General features: G+C 39.5%; 2 protein-coding genes across 4 annotated transcripts in view; one reads left to right on the forward strand and one right to left on the reverse strand.

Moving 5' to 3' along the window:
* The window catches only part of coa1 (cytochrome C oxidase assembly factor 1), an 81,399-nt gene extending 80,384 nt beyond the window's left edge, over positions 1 to 1,015 (forward strand). For all 3 annotated transcript variants that reach the window (XM_073054401.1, XM_073054403.1, XM_073054404.1), the window contains one exon: positions 838 to 1,015. In XM_073054401.1, the coding sequence (XP_072910502.1) occupies positions 838 to 925 (88 nt within the window). In that variant the 3' untranslated portion in view covers positions 926 to 1,015. The remainder of the gene's footprint in view (positions 1 to 837) is intronic.
* Positions 1,016 to 5,241: 4,226 nt separating this feature from the next.
* stk17a (serine/threonine kinase 17a) overlaps positions 5,242 to 22,755 on the reverse strand; it is a 107,384-nt gene continuing 89,870 nt past the window's right edge. The window contains exons 4-7 of the mRNA XM_073054405.1: positions 16,516 to 16,642; positions 10,184 to 10,232; positions 9,918 to 10,097; positions 5,242 to 7,292 (exon numbers count right to left, since the gene is read on the reverse strand). Of these exons, the coding sequence (XP_072910506.1) occupies positions 6,995 to 7,292; positions 9,918 to 10,097; positions 10,184 to 10,232; positions 16,516 to 16,642 (654 nt within the window). The 3' untranslated portion in view covers positions 5,242 to 6,994. The remainder of the gene's footprint in view (positions 7,293 to 9,917; positions 10,098 to 10,183; positions 10,233 to 16,515; positions 16,643 to 22,755) is intronic.

A 22,755-nucleotide genomic window follows, 5' to 3' on the forward strand; every position in this document is an offset into this window, starting at 1 on the left:
CCACTTGATTTTATTTAAAAATAATTTCAGAATTCAATACTCATAATTAAGGGAGAAAAGGATTAAAGTCTCTCTTATTGCCCCCCCCCCCCCCACTTCTATTTGAAAATTTATGTGCTGGGTAGTCCCTCAGCCTCAAAGCTGGGCCAATTCTAATGTAGTTCACTGCATTCTGGCCCAGAGCTGTAGAGGATGGAATAAAAGCTCTTCAAACCATGTCCATGCCAATTAATGGGTAATCTGTATTAATGCCATCTTCAAGCACTTGACTTGTAGCTTTCTATGCCTAGGCATTTGTGGTGTATGTCTTTTTAAATGGTGTCAGTGATTCTGCTACCACAATTGCCTCAGGCAGTGAATTCCAGGTGCTCAGCATTTAGGCATCAACGGTCTCCCTGAAATCCTTTGTATATTGTTTACTCTTAGCCTAAATCTATGTCCTCTGGTTTTATTCACTTGTGATATATATTTTGTGCAGTCTTCCCTATCTAAACCCCTCACAACTTTACATACCTGTCAGTTCTCTTCCACTCCAGGGAAATGACCTTAGACCTTTCCTTTCATTCAGTTTGTCCCAAAAATGCTTCACTTCATTCACGAGAATTAAACTCCATCTGCCACTTGTCAGCCTATTTCACTAACACGTTATATCATTCTGAGGATGGGGGGGGGGGGGGGAAGGGAGGGGAATGGAGTGCAGTGGAGCTCAGTGGAGGGAGGAGAGGACTAAGAAATGCAGAGAAACTCAAACAAATCTTTGTTTTAATATTCCTTTGTTAGAGTTTTGTTGAATAATTGTTAGCCCATAATATTACCTGTGTTCTTTGCTTTTGTCAGATGGTTTTTGCAAGAAGCCACTTTACAGTTGTTAAATGGTCAACAGCTTTCAGTTTACACCGTGAACAAGGATGAAGACCAAAGTTAATGCATGTGGGATGGCTTTTAATGTTGTTGTCAATATAGTAATTTTATCTTGGAAGTATCTGGATGTTTAATAAATCTATACAGATCAAAATGTGCTCAGCTTCTCTGCTATTTAAAAGATAATAAAACACAATTAATTGTACAGATTAAGCTTCATGGTACAGATCTGGTTCATCCAAAAATAATAGTAATATTCTATGAAGCAACACACACAAAATGCTGGAGAATTAATAAACGGTCAATGTTTTAGACTGAGACCCTTCTTCAGGTCTGAAAAGGAAGGGGGAAGATGCCGGAATAAAAAAAGTGGGGGCTGGAGAAGGAGGGTAGCTAGAAGGTGGATTGGAAAGATAAAGGGCTGGAGAAGAAGAATTCTGAGAGGAGAGTGGATCATAGGAGAAAGGGAATGAGAGGGGGATCCATGATAGGCAGGCGAGAAGAGATGAGGGGCCAGAGTGGGGGGGGGGGGGGGGGAATAGATGAAGAGTGGCAGGGTTTTAAACCAGAAGGAGAAATCGATATTCATGCCATCAGATTAGAGGCTACCCAGATGGAATATATAGTGTTGTTCCTCCATCCTGATTGTGGCCTCATCTTGATAGAAGAGGCCATGGACCAACATGTCAGAACAGGAATCAGAATTAAAATGTTTGGCCACCAGGAAGTGCCGCTTTTGGTGAATGAAGCAGAGTATTCTATGACACTAGGTTCTTATTTGGTTGATGGAAGGATAGATCATAGCCTGGAGCTTTTGCTATATATAGACATTTTTGAGCAAAGATGAAAATTTTGTAAAGTATGGTTAATTAATAAGCCTAGCTATTATCTGATTCATAATTGTGCAAGAGAGCAAATACTTTGGTACAGCACAATAAACAGAACGTGAACACTACTTAAATGTTTATTTACTGGAACATATGCTTGTAATTCTGTTAAGAAATGTTTTTCATCTTTCAGTCTCAAATGTTGAGCAATCATTTCATATTGTGAAATGTATACCTACATCTGGTAGAAATTGGAAGGATGGCAGAAACATTTCAGCATAATAGATTCAAATTTTAGGGAAGTGCATATGCAGAGAAACGATGGCTACCATTTGGAGGTAACCCTGGACATGCAGTGGATTTGTTTAGTATGCATAGCTAATCCAACATGCATTCAACTCTAGATACCAGCATTAAATAGATTATTCAAAAGGATTGTGCTGATAATTTTGGAAAACTACATAAGCATTTGTTTTGACAGAGCTGTTGTTTAGGAAACTCTCTTAAGGAAGGTGTGGGTTAATTCTCCTAACAGTGTATTGCCTTCCCTTTGTGCAATATATTCATGTCTCTTGGACACTGCTCTTTTTGACCCAAATAACTCATTTCAGCCACAATGGTCATAACTGGGTCCTGTTTGTGAAAGAATTCAAACAAATTAACTTTAATTTGTAATTTTTTCCATGAAGCAGTAATCAGTGGCAAAGCCAATATGTATTCTCTTTGCAAAGGAGGTAGTAAAGTACCTTCTTAAATCACTGAAGTCCTTCTGCTTAATAATTTAACTGTGTTGGAATTTCCAGAATTTAGACCCAGCAACAAAGGAGTGGCACTATATTTCCAAATGTATGATTAAGAGCAAAGCACTGAAGTTCTCCTGAACCTGAAACCTTTGATCTTCTTGTTGGTAGAGAACTCAGGATTGGAAGGTGTAGTTGGATTAGCCTGGGTGAGTAAATGCCTGTAACACTTATTGCAGCCACAGTAAACCACTGTTTAGCATTGTAGAAAAATTATCATAGTAGCATTTAAGTGTTACCCAGTCTATTCCCACCTTCCACCACTACTTCATTAGTCCTAGGGCACAGTTCTTCGGGTATACATTCAATTGTCACTCCTTCTATCACCTTTAGTGAGTGCTGGATGCCTACATAGATACTAGACATAGATTAGGGAAGATGACAAAAAAGTCAATCCATCAACTACTCTAAATGGTTATTTTTCAATGGTTTCTGATCTATCTGCTAAGCAAACTACGGAGACATCAGAGGCATCAAACTACGGAGAGGTAAGATAGCCAATTAAAAGAGAAGCGATGTGGTGAGACGGAGTCCAAGATGACTTGTGGATTGAAGAGTAGTGAAAGATGACAGGCAAGGAGTGAGGTTGAGGTTGAGTTTGGGAAATCGTGGCAGGTGAATGAGATGGAGAGAGAGAAATATTAAGAGGCAGATGGAGCATGGAGGAGCCAAGGAAGTATAAAATTTGGATACAATTACTAGAAGGAGATGAGCATGAACTCAAAGGGCTATCAGCACTGATAAGCAAAAGGAGGACCATAGTGGAGGGGTGGCAGATGAAACCAGAATTTGAGGGAGGGCAGAAATGGGGAACCTACAGGTGAACAGTATGTGTAGTAGGTGGATGGAACCCAGTGCAGGGGGTTGAAGATAGATGACAGGGTCCAGGGGGGAAAGGTGGCAAAAAATGGGAGCGCAGAAATATGATTGTGGGGGAGGGGATAATCTACCAGAATGGAAGGCTACCTAAAATCAGAAAATGCATTGTTCATCCCATTCGGTTGTAGACTATCCAAGCAGAATATGAGGTGATATTCCTCTTACCTAATGGGATGAACATTGATAAGTGGGAGAGCAGTAGGCAGGAGCTTCAATAGGGGGTGATAGGAATGGGCACAGAAGAATGTAATGTGTACAATCATCTCCATACTAGACGGAAAGAACCACCCATCCTAATCACTTAGTTCAGCACTTGGCTTGTCCTTCAGGTCAGTGTTCTTCAAAGTGTGATTAGGATTTCTGTGTCTACCACTCTTTCAAGGAGTACATGCCCTATCCACCCACTGGATAGAAAGTTTTCCTTACCACTCCTTCCACGAATTACTGTAACCCTATGGCCCCCACCCAGAGTAACTAGGTTGTTCCCATTTATACACCAAAAAGCTCACTGCACCCCATACTGAAACCACCCCCCCCCCCCCCAAAAAGAGGACAACCCAGGCTCATCCAACAGTTTAATTCTCCACACCTGGCAACATATTTACAGAGCTTCTTTGCACCCCATCAAATGCTATCACTAGTGGTGATCAGGCAGTATTAAATACTCAAGCTACCTCCTGAAGATGCTATCCAGAAAACACTGCAGTATTAAACATAGCAGTGTTAAACCCACAGCAGTACTATATAGGATCTGCAGAATCTCGTGTTATGACTACACTGGTTAAAGGATCCAAAGTGGAATTTTTATGCAGAACTGTATAGTTTTGTAAAGCAATGCTGGTTCCAGCTTTGCGTACAATAACTAGTCACAGAACAGGGATGTTGGTCTCAGAATGCCCGCTGCCTGCTTGTTTACTCAGTCCCCTTGAGCTTTATTCCCCCCTAAATCTTGGGCAGAGCCTGCGTGCTGCAGCAGAGCATCTGTTGATGTCTGTTGCTTGTGAAAAGAAACTAAATGAGGTTGCATGCTTGTAAGTGTCTTATTGTGCATTAGTTAATCATGTGGCCCATGTGTCTACCACTTCCAGCTGGAATTTTTCACTTGGTTATCAGTACAGAATGCAAATTGTTCTGCCAGTTTTAATTACACTTCCAGAAAAAGGCATTACAAATAAAGTTAAAATCAATAGCCTTAGTTTTCTTCTAGGCAATAAGTGATGATGATGGTATTAATCACTTCAGTGCAATGCCATTCCCTGGTGCAGGGGCGTTTAGTGGACAAGATCCTTGCATCAAGAATCTTGACATTTTTCACAGTAGTTAGACATCAGTCAAACATCCTGGTTAGGAGATTTGTCAGACAACATTTATAGTTGACAACATTAACATGCGCTTTTTGCATTGGGCAAATTAATGCTTACCTGCAACTTACTTTTCTGTAATTTGCAGGACATCTTGGATTTATATGCCTCTGTGTTGAAATGCAGCAGTCCAAGACCAGCTGGGAGTTGGATACTGACTTAGTTTAATTTGTGACCTTGAAGATAAAAAGTACTCAAATTATTTTACTTTATTTTGTGAATTTTTAAAACAGTTATATTTGAATAGCTTTTAAATATCTTTACATTTAAAAAGAACAATGCAAAAGTCTTATAGCAGCCAGCTAGGAGTGCATTCTAGATACAGGAACTCAGCATTTTGCTAGCCAAGGATTCCTGCTGAGAGTACGGTACATTTTGCACAACTTCTTTCAGATTTAGCCCACCACATACTGGTAAAGAAACACAAAGTCTGGGTCCAGCATGATTCTGTTCAATAAGTCCTGAGCCCTATAATAGAAGATTTTTACTCAATGATACTCAAAACTACAAAAATCAATAAGCATCCAGATGTTTATTAAAGGAAATATATGCATCTTTGATAAGGGTACAGAAACTGCTGCATTTTCCCCCAGTGGAATATGGTATACATAGTTTCATAGGTAAACGCACTGGCTAGCTGTCGATTAATTTTACAGTATTGTCCTGAAAATAAAGGCAAAGTTCAACACAACATTGTTTAGAGAAAAAAATAGATGTTACAATTATGAAAATATGGCTCTCTCAAACTTACCAGAGGGAAATTTACATCAAGAATAATAGCTAGCTTTTTAAATACAGAAACAAAAATACATCTTCAGTAGCACAAGGAACTGCTCTTTCAGCTAAGATTGTATTCAGCATCATTTGCAGGTGAATACTGCAGACTGGGGGGAAAAAAAACACATTCCTGATTAGACACTTCAGAGTTATGATAAGAGCTTTAAGAATTCGATCTAGCTGTTCCCTTTCAGGTTGAACACTTTACATGTGAATAAGCAGAAGTTGATTGCTTATATTTTGTGGGAAAGGGGATGTAGGGAAATTCAAAGAAAACTGATAAACTTAAGATTCAATACTAAGATCACCTTAAAATAAAACCTTTTAGTAGTAAAAACAATAATTAAAATGTGACCATGTTCAGGGATCCCTGAGTTACTTAAAAAGATTATTGCAAATTATACTTTTGTGCTGTTGAACTAGGAACTGGAATAAATACCACAATCTGCTGAACAGAACTCGCTTTGCAACTGAAGAACTGAATCATAAGCTTGAACTTCTAGAGACAAGCTTTCAGTATTGACTGTCGCAAAGTACAGTGCAATACTCCTGTTTAAATGCCTGCACAAAGTGATATGAATAGCTGTCCTAGCATTTAATTTTAGCTACATTTTAAAAATGTATTTAGAAAAGCTATTTTGTAAAAACCCTCTCACTAATCAACAAGCCAAAGTTTGTTCACTGTTCCAAGTAGTTATCCAAGTTACCCATATTGAACAAATTGGTGTACATTTAATCAAATTAATTTTGCAGTCCTTTGCATAATGAATACTATATTAATTTCTAATCTGTAAGGCACAAACTACATCACTGAAATCTTGCAAAATATCACAAAAATACATATACAAATACAATATTATTCAAAGAAATAGTAACACTAATCAAGTATGATGAAAGCCATCAAGAAAATCAACTGGAGTTGTGCAATTCAAATATACATAATAAAATAAGGAATGTTGTGAATAGTTCCAGTTCATATCAAAATCAAACATGCATTATTTGTGAACAATTTATGAGGGAAAACAGGCATTTTCAGATTCCAGCTAAACATCAAGTGCATTACTCACATGTACTGCACATTTAAAGTATACTGTTAACTGTACAGTGTCTTGAAGGACCAATTTGGAACTGAAGCTTTTCTTCACCCCCCCCCCCCAAACAAATTGCTCACCACCCACTGTGCAAATAGAACCAAAAACTCCACCGTAATACTCATCCAACCACCTTTTGTGAAACCAACATTAACTCTGAGCTGTGTACCCCCGAGGAATGTACTTCAATTATATACTATTTCTTACATCACTTTGCTTGGCTTTAGTATGAGCATTTCTCACACATATCCGTAAGATAGGCACATTAGTTTTTGGTGTTTAGATATTAATTTGTTTCTACTTGAGTATCTGTAGCAGAAACAGAAGTCTTCTGTGACAGAATCTATTATTAAAATAAAAAAAAGTACTGTCAAATATGAAGTGCTTCGTCCCATTACTCAATAGATAAACTCTCCCGAAATTTCCTGTAAAGTATTGAAGGGCTCTTCAAACTTGAAGCGCTTGGAAATGGCCTTTTGGTCAGTTTTTAGATTCTCTGTCTCAGACTGTCTACATTGTCCCAGTGTGTACGATGCCATGACAATGAGCTCTTCAGTTTCTTGATTTTGCCTTTCTGATTCTTCTGAAATTGTGGACTCAAGTGTGCCGACTGAGCTTTCAGTGACAAATCCAGTTTCATCGCATTCACATGCCATCCATGGGTGTTCAAGACATTCCTCAGCTAAAGCTCGTTCTCTGTGAAAGAAAACATACAGCACAAGTTAAATTTCCTGGCAAATATAGTAATATGTGCCCTTGCATCATAAGGGCACAACTAAAATTGGAGAAAGGTTAAAAGTGATGGTGTTCAAAGGTTAACACAAAGTACACTGCAGATGCTGTGGTCAAATCAAGACGTACAAAAAAGCTGGATGAACTCAGCAGGTCGGGCAGCATCCGTTGAAAGAAGCAGTCACCGTTTCAGGTCGAGACCCTTCGTCAGGACTAAAGAAGGAGGGGGCAAGGGCCCTATAAAGGTGGGGGGAGGGTGGAAAACCAATCAGAGGAAAGATTAAGGGGTGGGGGAGGGGAAGCAGGGAGGGGATAGGTAGGAGAGGTGAAGAAGGAATCTAAGGAGAAAGCACTATGGGTAGTAGAAGGCGGCAGAGTCATGAGAGGTGATAGGCAGCTAGAAGAGGAGACAGAGTAAAGATGGGATGGGGGAAGGGAGAGGGAGGGAATTACCGGAAGCTGGAGAATTTGATGTTCATACCCAGATGGTACCCACTGGTATTTGAGATGTTGTTCCTCCAACCGAAGTTTGGCCTCATCATGACAATAGAGGAGGCCATGTATGGACATATCCGAATGGGAATGTGAAGGAGAGTTGAAGTGAGTGGCAACTGGGAGATCCTGTCTGTTGTGGTGGACAGAGCATAGGTGCTCGACGAAGCAGTTCCCCAATCTGCGTTGGGTCTCATTGATGTAGAGGAGACCGCACCAGGAACACCGGATGCAATAGATGACCCCAACAGACTCACAGGTGAAGTGTTGCCTCACCTGGAAGGACTGTTTGGGGCCCTGAATGGTGGTAAGAGAGGAGGTGTAGGGACAGGAAAGGTTCAAAGGTTATTGCCAGGTTACAAGATAATTTAAATTTGATCATAAAGAACTCAAATAGTAGCTGGCAATCTTCCTGAAGATGAGAATAGTTAGCAGAATGGAGAAATACATCTTAAAGTAATTGGGACGCGAAGCGTAATGCATATTCAATGGTAAATGATGGAATGAGAGAATAAACATTAAGCAAAATGGTATGGATGAGAAGAGAGACCAAAGTTTCTGTAATGATCTTTGCAAGGCAAAACGTTGGTTACTATTACATTACAAATGTGAGAGTAGATTGGAATTGATAAATTTATACAAAATATTAATTCAATAATACATGTAGAGTTTTAAAGAACCTTGTTAGAGAGATTTAACAGCAACCTGAGGGTATACAGTTTAGATTAATCAAGGTAAAGATAAGAATAGCAAACGATAGATGCTTTCAAATAGGATTAATTCCATTAGAGCAGAGCGAGAGAGAGAAAATGTTATTCAGTGTTTGATAGAAAGACTACTTCCTCTGCTTTGTTCGTAAACAAAATGCTTTACAGAAAAGAGAGCCAAGAGATGCGTGTCAGCAGCATTCAAGGGAATATTGGAAGCACATGGAGACAGGAGATAGAGAAAGGAGTAAAGTGCAATTAGTTTTGGAGTCTCAAGTAGCACAAGGCTGTAATCTGTCAATAAACTCTCTCATTAATATGTGAGCCTGCAATTATGTGCCAAACCAGGCAAATAATTAAAAACGGCCCACTACCCCATATAAAGAAAAACACACAAGCATTTAAAAGGCACTAAGTAGAGAATACAGAGAAAACTCAGTTATTTTGGGTTTGTCAAAGGAAAATGGTGACAAAACAATTTTTGCTACACTTGAAGGATATCCCTTCAAGAAATAAAGGACAAATTTGAATCCAGAATGCTTAATTTTCATTTATATTTTAGCATTTCTACAGTTCCTTCTATTATTAGTTGTCCCTTGTTTATTATCTTCACTGATCCATATTGTTCACAACTATCTGTTCACTCCTTTCAGATCCCACTTCACTCAATGCCATGCACAGTGACCTGGCCTAAACCAACCCCAAAGGGGCTGGTAAGTTCCTGCTTGCAATATACGAAAGTAGAGATGAAGTAGGAAAAAGTCCCTGCACAGTATTTGCAAGATGGAATGAGGAATGGCAGGCAGTATATTTGGAATAATCTCACAAAAATCCTATATACTGGATTTCACTGCCACACCAACAACAATAAATAGCCAAGTGGTACAAGAATTTAAAGTGCTGACTTTAAGCAGGGTTGTAAAATCTAAAATATCTTTGGTAGAGAACATTTCAAAATCTGCTTACTCATTCCACTTAAAGGCAATAATCTAGTTGAACAATTATAATATAAAGACAATAGACTTGACATTTAGAAAACCTGAAGCTCAAGAAAAAGATAGCACAAGCTGAAGGAAAGATGAGAATAATGCAAGTTTACGAATTATGAAAATGGGATTCGTAGGAACTCATTCTAGCTCATTAAAAGTTAGCTTCAGCTTCCATTGACCCACCTAAGCATTTAAAAGTTTTTAAAAGTTTTTGTACAACTGACTCAGCATCAACAGAGCACACGGTGACAAAAAAATTAATAGTTACATTAATGTAACTCGTTGCTCCTGGCCAGGAGACGCAAAGCATAAATTAAGCACAAGTTGTTACCAGCTACAATGGCTTCAAAAATGTTTAGCCTCAACAAATATTAGTAAACATTATTAAATTAACAACTTACTCAGGTTCCTTAACAAGAAGTGACTTAATAAAGTCTATAGCTTGTTTGGAGACATGCTCAAAATCTTCATCTGTAAAACTGAGATTTATTTGAGAGATGTTGAGAAAAGTTTCTTGCTTGTCATCTCCCAAGAACGGTGAGATCCCTGTCAGCATAACATATGCAAGAACACCTATACTCCTGGAGAGAAAAGTTGTCATCAGCAGCAGTTTCAACCAATTTCATTGCAGCATGATTTTCTAAAGTCACACTTCAACTTTACTTACCACATATCTGTTGCAGTGCTAATTGGCTCATAATTTAAAATTTCAGGAGCTGCGAAAAAATGAAAATAACAGAATTAAAGGTGAATTTATTGCACAGCACAAACTGCCAAGGTGTGTTACATAGTGTAACCTTCCTCCCAATATGCCAAAGCAGCAAAGGTTTATATTAGGGAAGTAACCAATCCTTTGAAATTAATAGTAGGTTTTAAAAGTTTTTAAATTTTTTTTATTTATTTAGACATGCAACACAATAACAGGCCCTTCCAGCCCAACAAGCCCAGGACAATTAACCTACTAACTCGTGTCTTTGGAATGTGGGAGGAAATCCATGCAGTCATGGTGAGAATGTACAAATGCTTTACAGACAATGGCAGATTGAACCTCGGTTACTGGTGCTGTATTAACTACCAAGTTGTCTTCATATTGGGTACTGAAATGAGTTGGACAAGTCTGATCCCATAGGACAAGTTTTTATGAGCTAGGTTTGGAAGAGTGACAGGTAATCTCATCAAATCACACCAGGGTTTGAGGGCACCAAGAGGCAATTGCCTCCACCTGGCATCTAGAAACGGGGACTCGTACAAAAGGAAAAATCTCTTTCAGTAAAGAAAGTGATAAATTTTTGAAATTCTCCACTGCAGAATTAGATGTTTATGCAGTTGTGTATACTGAAGGCCAAGATCCAGAAGTTTTGGGGCACACAGTAAATCAAGTGGTATGGGAATTAATCAGAAAAGTGGACACACAGTACAAGATCAGCTTTGATTTACTGTGCAGCAGAATAGTAAAGTAGCAATGTGACTTATTCCTGCTTCTATTTATGCCCTTACACCTGACAGCAGAAAGGGAGGAGGTTATGTCTCTATTGGACCAGTGTTGAAAATAGGCTAGCTACCACTGCAGCTATGACAAGTACTGGTTTGAAGGAAATCAGAGTAGGAAAAAAAATATGAAATTCATCAACTAGTAAAAGAAATATACATTGTAGTATATACTTAGTAGCCACTTTACTAACTACACCTGTACATTAATGCAAATATCTAATCAGCCAATCATGTGACAGGAACTCAATGGATAAAAACATGGTCAAGAGGTTCAGTTGTTCAGTCCAAACATCAGAATGGGGAGAAATGTGATCTAAGTGACTTTGACTGTGGAATGGTTGTTGGTGCCAGATGGGGTAGGTTGAGTATCTCAGAAATGCTGACCTCCTGGGATTTTCAAGTTCCAAGTTTATTGCCACTCAACCATATACAGTCGGCCCTCCGTATCAGTGGGGGATTGGTTCCGAGACCCCCCCACAGATACCAAAAAACGCGGATGCTCAAGTCCCTTATTTAACCTGTCTCAATGCAGTGGTCTTTAGGACCCAGCTGAACCCCAGACCTTATTTAACCTGTCTCAGTACAGTGGACATTAGGACCCGGCAGTGCAGCTCTGAATCTGCAGTGTTTCTGTTCACAAAAATAATCACGATTGAAAATAAGGTGGAAAAAATAAAGCAATCGGAAAGAAGTGAAATGCCGTCAGTCATTGGAAAAGTGTTAGGCTACAGTCGGTCAACGATCAGAACAATTTTAATGGAGCATGTGAAAGGCCCTGCCCCGATGAAAGCTACAATTATTACTAAGCAACGCAGTGGTTTAACTACTGAAATACGTATGTTTCTCAAGTGTTTTACATGCATAGAAAGGTAAAATATGTACTATATACTAAGACAAATGTTTGACTAACTGATGCTAAATAATACCAGATGTACCTGTTCCAACTTCAAATCTGACTTAAAGACAGACTGAGGAACGGAACTCGTTCGTAACCTGGGGACTGCCTGTACTTTTAAGTCATTTCTAAATTACTTATAATACCTAATACAATGTAAATGCTATGTAAATAGTTGCTATACTGTATTGTTTAGGGAATAATGACAAGCAAAAATAGTCTGTACATGCTCAAACGAGCGCTGGAGAGAGAACTTCAGGGTTTTCCCGATCTGCGGTTGATTGAATCCGCACATGCGGAATCTGCTGATAAGGAGGGCCGACTGTACCGCAAAACAAAACATTCCTCCAGACCAAGGTGCACATTAAAATACATAGAACTCACATACAACACAAAGCAAATATTAAGACAAATAATTTAACAATTAAAATAAAATGTATTCCAGAAGACTGACGTTGAGCACAAGGTGTACTTACGATACAAGTTAAAAAGTAAACAGTATAACACTTAATAACTGATGAGGCCTTGATGGTGGCAGGAAGTTCAGCCGTCTCATGGCATGGGGGAAAAAGTTGTTTCACATCCTAACCATCACTGTTCTAATGTTATGGTACCTCCTGCTTGATGGTGGGGAGTCAAAGAAATACAGATGGGAGAGATCCTGCGTATGCAGTGCTCCTGATAAATATCTCAGATGGGTAGAAGAGAGACCTCAATAATCATGCACAAGAGTCCCTAGAGTTGACAGAGAATGTGCAAAATACTAAAAAAAAATCCAGAGAGTGGTAGTTCAATGGCAAAAACTCCTTGTTAATGAGAGGTCAGAGAATGGCCAGACTGGTTCAACCTGTTTCAAGGTGGCGACAGTAACTCAAATAACTGTGTTACAACAGTGGTGTACAGAAGAGCATCTCTGAATGTAGAGCACATCAAACCTTGAAGTGGATGGACTATAGCAGCTAAAGACAACATCAGGTTCCACTCCTGTGGCCATTTTATTAAACTCTAATAAAGTTACTGAGTATACATATTTCTGTAAAATTAAATAAATATGGAAAAAGCAAACATTGGCCATACAAATCAAAGTAAGAGGGAACACTGATGAAATAGATATGGCAGGTGAAATTTAATGAATAGATTTTTGCACCAAAATATTGTGGTTTTAATTAGAAAAATGTTGCAAAGTGTCTCACAGAAGCAAAATGAAGCTCGACAATAAGCTACATAATAAGCTACATAAGAAGAAATGAGGCTAGATGACCAAGCTTTCAAAGAATATCATATTAAATGTAGAGAGATGTTATTGGAGGTTTTTCCAGAGTTCAGACTCTTGGCATCTAGGTAATGCAATTAAATTTAGGGACAATTAAATTACATGAGTAAGTGTCACAGAGTGGGATAGATTGCTATACAGCAATTGAAATGGGCAAGATCATGGAGGGATTTAGAAACAAGTATGAGAAGTTTAAAATGAAATTGCTGTTTAAACTAAAGACATGCTTGTGAATGAGCAAAGGAACAAAATAAATGAAGCTGTGAGGCAAGAACAGCAAATTTTTTTAAAATGAGAAAGTCATGAGTGACAGGAGCAGAATGAGGCCATTTAGCCTATTGAGTCGGCTTCACCATTTTATCACAGCTGATCCGTTTGCCCTCCCAACCCCATTCTCCTTCCTTCTCCCCTTAACTTTTCATGCCCTCACTAATCAAAAACCTATCAATCTCCGCTTAAAAACACCCAAATACCTGGCCTCCATAGCTGCCGATGGCAACAAACTTCCATAAATTCACCAGCCTCTGGCTAAATAAATTTCTCATCGCCATTCTAAATGGACGTCCTATTCTGAGGCTATGTCATCTGGTCCTAGACTCCCCCACTATAGAAAACATCGACTCTATCTACGCCTTTCCAAATGTATTAGGTTTCAATGAGACCCCCACCCCATACCCCATTCTTCTCAATTCCAATGAGTACAGGTTACTGCTCAAATAACCCTTTCATTCCTGGAAACATTCTCGTGAACCTCCTTTGAACTTTCCCAATGTCAACACACTCTTCCTTAGATAAGGGGCCCAACACCACTCACAACACTCCAAGTGCAGTTCGACCAATGCCTTATAAAGCCTCAGCATTAACATCCTTGCTCTTTTATTCTAGTACTCTCATAATGAATGCTAACATTACATTTGCCTTCTTCGCCACCAACTCGGCCTGCAAGTTAACCTTTAGGGAATCCTGCAAGAGGACTCCCAAGTCACTTTGCATCTTGGATTTTTGAATTTTCTGCCCATCTAGAAAATAGTCTACATTTTTATTCCTCCTACCAAAATGCATGACCATACACTTCCTGACACTGTATTCTATCTGCTATTTTGTTGCCCTCCTGCCAATCAGCCAGTGCTCTATCCATGCTAGTATCTTTCCTGCAATACCATGGGCTCTTAACTTGTTAAGCAGCCTCATGTATGGCACTTTATCAAACACCTTCTGCAAATCCCAGTTCACAACATCCTTTATCTATACTGCTTGTTATTTCTTCAAAGGATTCCAACAGATTTGTCAGACAAGATTTTCCCTCAAGGAAACCATGCTGACTTTAGCCTATTTTATCAAGTGCCTTCAAGTACCCTCCTTAACAATCTACTCCAACATCTTCCCAACCAGGTTAGGTTAGGCTAACTGGCCTATAATTTCCTTTCTTTTGCCTCCCTCTCTTCTGGAAGAGAGGAATGACATCTGCAATCCTCAAGTTCTCCAGAAGCATGCCAGAATCTAGTGATTATTGAAAGATCATTACTAATACCTCCTTCATTCTCTTCAACTACATCTTTCAGAACCCTGGAGTGTAGTCCATCTGGTCCAAGTGACTTACCTACCTATAGACCTTTCAGCTTTCAAAACAAGTTCTCCTTAGTAATAGCAACTGCATTCACTTCTGCCCCCGACACTCAAATTTCTGGCATACTGCTTGTGTTTTCCAGTGAAAACAGATGAAAAATACTTATTTAGTTTACCTGCCATTTCTTTGTCCCCATTGCAACTTCTCCAATGTAATTTTAAAGTGGATCGTTTATCTACTTTCAACTCTTTTACTCTTTATATATCTGAAAGAACTTTTGGTATCTTTGATATTATTGGCTAGCTTACCTTCATATTTCATCTTTTTCCTCCTTATAGCTTTTTAGTTGCTTTTTATTGTTTTTTTTACAAAAAGCTTCACAATCCTCCAACTTCCCACTAATTTTGCTATATCATATGCCCTCTCTTTTGTTATTATTTTGTTTTTGACTTCATTTGTCAGCCACAATTGCATTACCCCGCCTTTAGAATACTTCTTTGGGATGCATCTATCCTGTGGTTTCTGAATTTCTCCCAAAAATTCCAGCCACTGCTGCTCTGCTGTCATCCATGCTAGTGTTCCTTTCCAATCAACTTCAGCCAATTCCTCTCTCATACCTCTATTATTCCACTGTAATCCCGATACATCTGACTTTAAACCCTCCCCCTCAAATTGAAGGGTGAAGGCGTTCGTATTATGATCACAGCCTCCTAAGGTTCTTTTACCTTAAGCTCCCTAATCAAATCCCATTCATTACACAACACCCAAACCAAAATAACCATTCACCTAGTGGGCTCAACCACAAGCTGCTCTAAAAAGTCATATGGTAGGCATTCTACAAATTCTCTCGGTATCCAGCACCTACCTGATTTTCCCAATCCATCTTCATTTTGAAATCCCGCATGACTATCGTTACATTGTCCTTGTTACATGTGTTTTCTATCTCCCATTGTAATTTGGAGCCCACATCCTGGCTACTGTTTGGAGATCTGTATATAACTTCCATCAGGGTTGGTTTTTTTTAAAAAATCTTTGCAGTTACTCTACCCATGAGGATTTTACATCTTCTGGTCCCATGTCACCCGTTTCAAAGGATTTAGATTTCTAGATCATTAAGATCTCTTCTGGGGATGGTATGGCCTGTACAAAAGAGATGGGTTACACCAGAACTCAAGGGGAACGGATACGCTTGTTGGCAGGTTTGTTAGAGCTGTTGAGGGGGGTGGGGGGGTGAAGGTTTAAACTAATTTGGCAGGAGAATGGGAACCAGAGTGATATGACTGTGGATTGGGCAGTTGGTATATAACCAGATACAAAGTACAGTAAGACTATCAAGAAGAACAGGCAGATGATAGGGCTAATTTGCAGTCAGTAGCAATAGTGATTTTGTGGAATTAATCATTGGAATAATCACACATAGGGGTAGTATAGCTGTCTTTTTAAAGAACATTATTATTTGTTCTGATCTGCAATATAACATTGGTGAGCGTGGTGCAATGAGCTTTCAAAATACATTTGTTTTACACAAGAATTCATGCAGTGCTATGGAGAAAGGAATGGGATCTAAATTGTATTGCTCTATATCATATACCAATGGGACAAGTATCTTCCCCATGCTATATCCCCAATGAAAAATCTTTTTAGATTGGACTTTTTAAGAGAGCACTCAGCAAGTTAAAAGAGAATGCTACAAATGGTGTGGTTTTGGAGAGTACACAAATGATTTGAGCTATGCTGCTGTAGCTCCAGTGAGGTTGAACTCGGGTTACCTACCTACATATTCAGGTGTTCCCATGATTTCCCTTAGCTCTTCATTATTATTGATCCTTCTAGAAAGGCCAAAATCAACAATCTTAATATCTCCCAGAGGCGACTCACTTGTCAGAAGAATATTTTGCGGCTGAAATGGAAGCACAGTATAGACAGTGGTTAGAGAGGAGTAAATAGCTGTTCCAATAAATGTAGCAAACAATTGCTCTAACTTCTTGTCATATTTTAAATACTCAATTCAAAAAGGATCTCCACACATAGGACACACCAAAATTTGAAAGTTTATCCTGGCAATATTACCACAATTTAACAATATTACAATTTAGTGGTCAGATGCAGGCACAAAGGCTCAAATAAAACAGCTGCTTGTTGATATAGTCCAGGTGCAGGTCTGTGGAACTAGGCAGAATAATTGTTCTGATTAGATGGACTGAAGGGCCTATTTCTGTGTAGTGCTCTGTGACACTAAGATATGGAAGTTTTATTGTAATGACTCTTTTGAATTATTGCTGAACTAAGATTTTTGCTCTCTATTTCTTCCAAATTGTACACGATTCTCTCCATTCCTCCGATGCTCAAGTTCACGTCTGGAACTATTATCTTGACTACAAGTTAACAAAGTAAATCTTTGCATAGGTAGAGAAGTAGCATAGTCTGTGGAATAGAACAAAGATTTTAGTTGATTGTAAAACACAAACTGAAGTATCTAGAAAGAAGGTACTGACAACTGTTTCACATTTAATACATGTGCACAACATATTTAACATAGTTACAGAGCAGTGTGGTGTTTATGTTAGAACTCTCTCCCCCCCACTGACGGGAGACTACCTGGTTGTGAAAAGATTTTGTATTTTTAAACAAATATTTTGACAATGAGAATACTGTACTAATTCCCATGTCCCTCAAATACATTGCATCAGTGACCATCTTTCCAGAATGCTTTTGCCTCATTTCTTAACCTTGGATCATGCCGGATCACAGAAAATTATATTTGTCTTGGAAGTAAAGCAAAACCTGACCAGAATGGTTCCAGGACTCTGGGGATTAGATTACAAAGAACTATTATGTAAAATGCACTTGACTTCCCTTCAATAACAACCAGAAGTTTAAAGAGCAATTTAAATTGGAACTTTAAGGATTTTGAAAGTAATTGTCTGTGCTGGAAATCTTTTGGCTGGTGTGGTAGTCTAGCAGGGAAGAGGTATCTGAAGAAAATCAGAAAGGCCACTGGAAAAGTTAGTAATTACTTCTTCGTAAAGAGTAGGAGCTGTGTGGAACTTCCTATTGCAAAGAGCAGATACATTATATGCTTATTTTATATTTTCTCCATAGCATGCAACACAAATACAGGGAAAATACGAATGCTGTAAACTATCAATAAAACATGCACACTCCAATCCATAAGAATTATACTTAGTAAAATAAGTGTGGGGTGGATTAAAGGTTGGCAACTAAACAGTGTCAGAAAGATAAAATAGTTACGATTATGTCACTGCCATCATGGAACAAAGAGGTCTAGTCAAGATGTAATTTGGAATGAACTGTACCTTGCTCAAAGTAAATTTATTATCTAAGTACACATATATCGCTATATACTATCCTGAGATTCATTTTCTTGTGGGCATCCACAATAAATACTAAGAATCAATGGAAAACTACACACAAAGACAGACAACCGACCAATGTGCAAAAGACGACAAATTGCGCAGATATAAATAAACAAAATAATAAAGAATAAATAACACTGAAAACATGAGTTGTAGAGTCCTTGAAAGTGAGCCCATAGGTTGGGAACCAGTTCAGTGATGGAGTAAGTGAAGTTAGTCATCTGTGGAGTAAATGTTGTGTTTGGTTTCACCATTTATACTGTATGAACATTCTGAACCCTCTTACAGTTGCAGCTAGGAGCTCTAGAATTTCAGTATGCAGTATTAATCAATAATTATTGATCAGAAACAGGGCAATCAGCTCATCAAGCCTGATGCTTTGCATCACATCATCTATCCCTTGCATACTTTATACCTTCTATTTTTTTTATAACAAGTGTATAGTTCCATTTTCAAACAAGAAACAGTCAACTTTTGTGGCAAAATGCTCCACATTCTAATCACTATGTAAGTTCTGAATTGATATTACCAAAAGTTGACAATTCTTCCTTCCTACACCAAGTGCCCCAAATAGATGACTGCTCCAGATTCTACCATTTGCAGTCTCTGGTATCTTCATGATTTTAGATTGTTTCCCCAGTTCATGGCCAGTGAAATCAATCCATCATTATATTCCTCAATCACAAAGACCTTCATCAGTCCACTCATTAAGTTTCCCAGATCAAGCAAGAAAATCATATTTTTTCAGTATTAATGCTTTTTGAGAGAGTGATTTAGATGCATATCATATTTTTACTGAGTTAAGTATTGTATGTAATTAGTTTTGCTAAAACAAGTGTATGGGACATTGGAAAAAATGTTGAATTTCCCCATGGGGATGAATAAAGTAACTATCTATCTTATAACTACAACTCCTATTGAATGAGTGCTGTGTCTATTCCATTTGGGTTGCCTTAATATCTCCAATGGAATAGACAAAACCAGTTTTTTTTTTGTTGTCAGCCAAAGAACAAAAATACATTTATACTTTCCTCAACTCCAGAGAGCTTTCAAAACAGCTGTCAACAAGCTGCTTTTTCTTGTAAAAAGGTAATTTTTGATATGCACATTGCTGGCGGGCCTGGCATTCATTTCTCATCTCTAAACGGACTAAAAAAATACATGTGTGAAACAGCCTCTTGAACCATGGGAGTCTTTTTGGTGAAAGTACTGGCACAGTGCTGTTGGGCAGAGTTCCAGGATTCAGACCCTGGGGAAAAACAAAGGAAATCTGCTAAATTTCCAAATCAAAGCTGCGTGCAAATCATGGCTCAAATGGGCCTGCTGTCGTCCTCCTCCTCCTCATTCTGAGAGCTTGTGAGGTGTTATTAGAGCACCCCAGCTGAAAGAGTGCCATACGTTTTACAGAATCAGTCAACCAGTCAGTGGAGGAAATGAATGTTGTCAGTTGTTGATGGGTTACAATCAGTAGCTGCTTTGTTGAGCTTCAGCAGTTATAACTACATCCAACCATTCAATGCAATTCTAAACCCAAAAATCCAATAAGTGAAGAGCGACCTATTAAGCTCTTAATGCTTCCTATAAATGGTGGAAAGGCTTTTTAGGTGTCAGGCAGAGAGTCACTCATAGCAGCATACCTGCCTTATTACTTGCTCTTGTAGCCACAATATTTATGCACTTGGTCCAGTTGAGTTTCTGGTCAATGACGACCTTTGAAATGTTAAGAGTGAAAGCTGAGGGTTGGTGTTGAGACTCTCAGTTTTTGAAAATGGTCACTGCCTAGTACTTGAATATGACTTGCTTCTGGGTGCTGTCCAGGTCTTGCTTCACATAGGCATGAACTGCTTCATTTGTTGAGAAGTTAAAAATACAATTGAACGTCAGCAAAGATCCCCACTTCTGGCCTTAAAATGGAAGCTCAAAAAAATGAACCAATAGAAGATGGCTGAGCTCAGGCATCTGCCCTCTGGATCTCAGAATTATGGGTCCGAACCAAAAACCATCTTCCAATATGCAAGTTTTTACTCCAGTTTTTGATTTCAGTTTGGTTTATCATAGTTTCATGATGTTACAATCTATCAAATGCTGCTTTGATGTCACCCTCACCTCATCTCTGAAATTCAGTTCTTAGGTGTTGATTTGGACTGAGACAGTGATGAACTCTGGATCCACATGTTACAGGTCAAAGCCAAAACTTAGGTTTCAGCGAGCATACTGGAGAGCTGGAGACTATTCAATCTGCCAGATTTTGTCCTGGAACAGGGAAAAGCATGGCAATTTTCAACAATCCCAAATAACTGAGGCATTGTAATGCACTTTAATAGCTTGGCTACCAGAATTGCTCGTTCTGCAGACCATAATCTGCGATGACATCCTGTCCCATTAACCTTTGCTATATCTAGTGCTTTCAGTTACCTCCTGATATTTACTTGGATTATGCTAATCATTGGTGATGTAATCTCGGAAGGAAAAGAAAATTGTCATATCTACTCAGCACTTCTGGCTGTCCCCGGTTGCAAATGCTTTAGCCTCACCTTTAGAACTCACAAGTCGGTTCCTGCTATTGTTAGGGATGGAAACATCCATGCAGTCATTCTGCCCCCTCACCCATTAGCTATTTGATTGTACTTCACCATTCAGGACTAGATCAAAGTCATGGAGTCACAGAGCACACAGCACAGAAATAGGCCATTTGGCCCATCTAGCTGTGCCAAACATTTACTGTGCCTAATCCTATTGACTCACAGCTGGATCATAGCCCATCATACCCCTCTCATCCAGACTTATTCAAATTTCTTTAAGTGTTGCACCAGAATCTATATCCACAACAACAGACACAAAATGCTGGTGGAACTCAGCAGGTCAGGCAGCATCGATGGTCAACGCTTCCAGCTGAGACCTTTCTTCAGGACTAGTATCCACCACTTACAATGGTAGTTCATTACACTTTCACCACCCTCAGTGAAGCTACCCCTCAGGTTCCCCTTAAAATATTTCACCTTTCACCCTTTAGCTCTGACCCCCAGTTCTAGTCAATATGACAGGTCTGTGAAGCTTTGATTTGATCCACTGGTTGTGGGATAGCTTGGCCTGATGCCTTGGCTGTTCTATGCTACAATTTCAAGACTTGGCACATTATTTTTAGGTATGTTAGGTGCTGCTTCCGACATGCCCTTCTACAGTACTCATTGAACTGTGGTGGAACCCCAGTCAACTGGTGGAGAATATGCAGATCCATGTTGGTAGTGTACGTTTCAGTTGCTGTTCATGGCCCACAGAGCCTCACAAATGCTATTTTGAGCTGCCACATCAGCTGAGAAAATTCCATTAAGGCCACAAAGTTAGGACGTTTCAGTCTATCAGGACTCCTACCAACGTCACCACTAAAGCAGCAAATGAAGAAAAATGCTGAAGACTACCAGGACTACTCTCTCACTCTCTTCCCTGAACCACCACCTCTGCAGGGATCGCGCGGACTTAGGGATACTAGACGAAAGATGCTTCATTAGATACATTTCTGAACTAGGGTCACTGCAATCCACAGCCTGGAATTTCTATTTAAGAAATGTACTTTTGAACTCGCAAAAAGGAACTAGTGATTTTACGATCTCCTGAGGAATTGGTGAACTTGACTGGAGGATGCAGGTACAGCCGTCACCGGGGTGGCCACTGGTGGGGGGAGACACTGTCGAGACCCGAGAACAGAACACAAACCCATGCTCAGGTCTGTTACTCTACACTGATTAAAGTGTCGAGCCAGATTAAATCATTGATGCCCGAGAGTGGAAAACAAACCGGTGTTCAGCCTGCGCTTAACCCATCTGCCCCTCTTTTTGCTATTACCATCGGACAGGAGGTACAGGAGTCTTGGCACCCACACCACTAGGTTTGAGGGCAGCTGTTGCCCTGAAGCATCAGGGTCCTGGAACGGCTTCACTCACTTCAGCACTGAACCAACTCCACAGCTGCGGACTCATTTTTGGGGACTCTGCAGCTTCAAGTTCTATGTATTAATTGTTTACTTAAAAAAAACCACACTATTTGCATGATTTGCCCTCTTTTGTACATTGGATGTTTATCAGTCTTTGTCATGTGCATTTTTTTGTGGATTCCTTCTTTGCTTTGTGGATGCCTGCAAGAAGATGAATCTCAATGTAGTACGTGGCATGATGGCATCCGTTAGTCTCGCAGGACCGTAGATCTGCGCCTGGAAAGTCTTGCTTCAAAAGTGTCCTCTCCAGGGCACAGGCCTGGGCAAGGTTGTATGGAAGACCGGCAGTTGCCCAAGTGGCAAGTCTCCCCTCTCCACGACACAGATGTTGTCCAAGGAAAGAGCAAGAGCCGATACAGCTTGGCACCATGACATCACAGGAGTTGCTAGAGCGAGGCTGAAAGCAACGTCGGACTGCCTTCGGGACTCTAGTTCCAGATTTGTCCTCAGGGTTTACTCTCGAAGCCTTTCCCATAAGTGGGTATGGCCACAAGGCAGCAGAGGTTTGAAATCAAAGTTTTCCCTCTCAGATGGACTGCCTTCCCAGGCTGATGAGCTCCATCTACCCACATCCTATTTAATAAATTTGAACTTTGATTCAGTGAATCAGCAGAACACCTCTCTCAATTTAGCTATTAGGCCCCA

Source organism: Hemitrygon akajei, chromosome 8, assembly GCF_048418815.1.
Source record: "Hemitrygon akajei chromosome 8, sHemAka1.3, whole genome shotgun sequence".
In the NCBI taxonomy this organism is placed as follows: Eukaryota; Metazoa; Chordata; class Chondrichthyes; order Myliobatiformes; family Dasyatidae; genus Hemitrygon; species Hemitrygon akajei.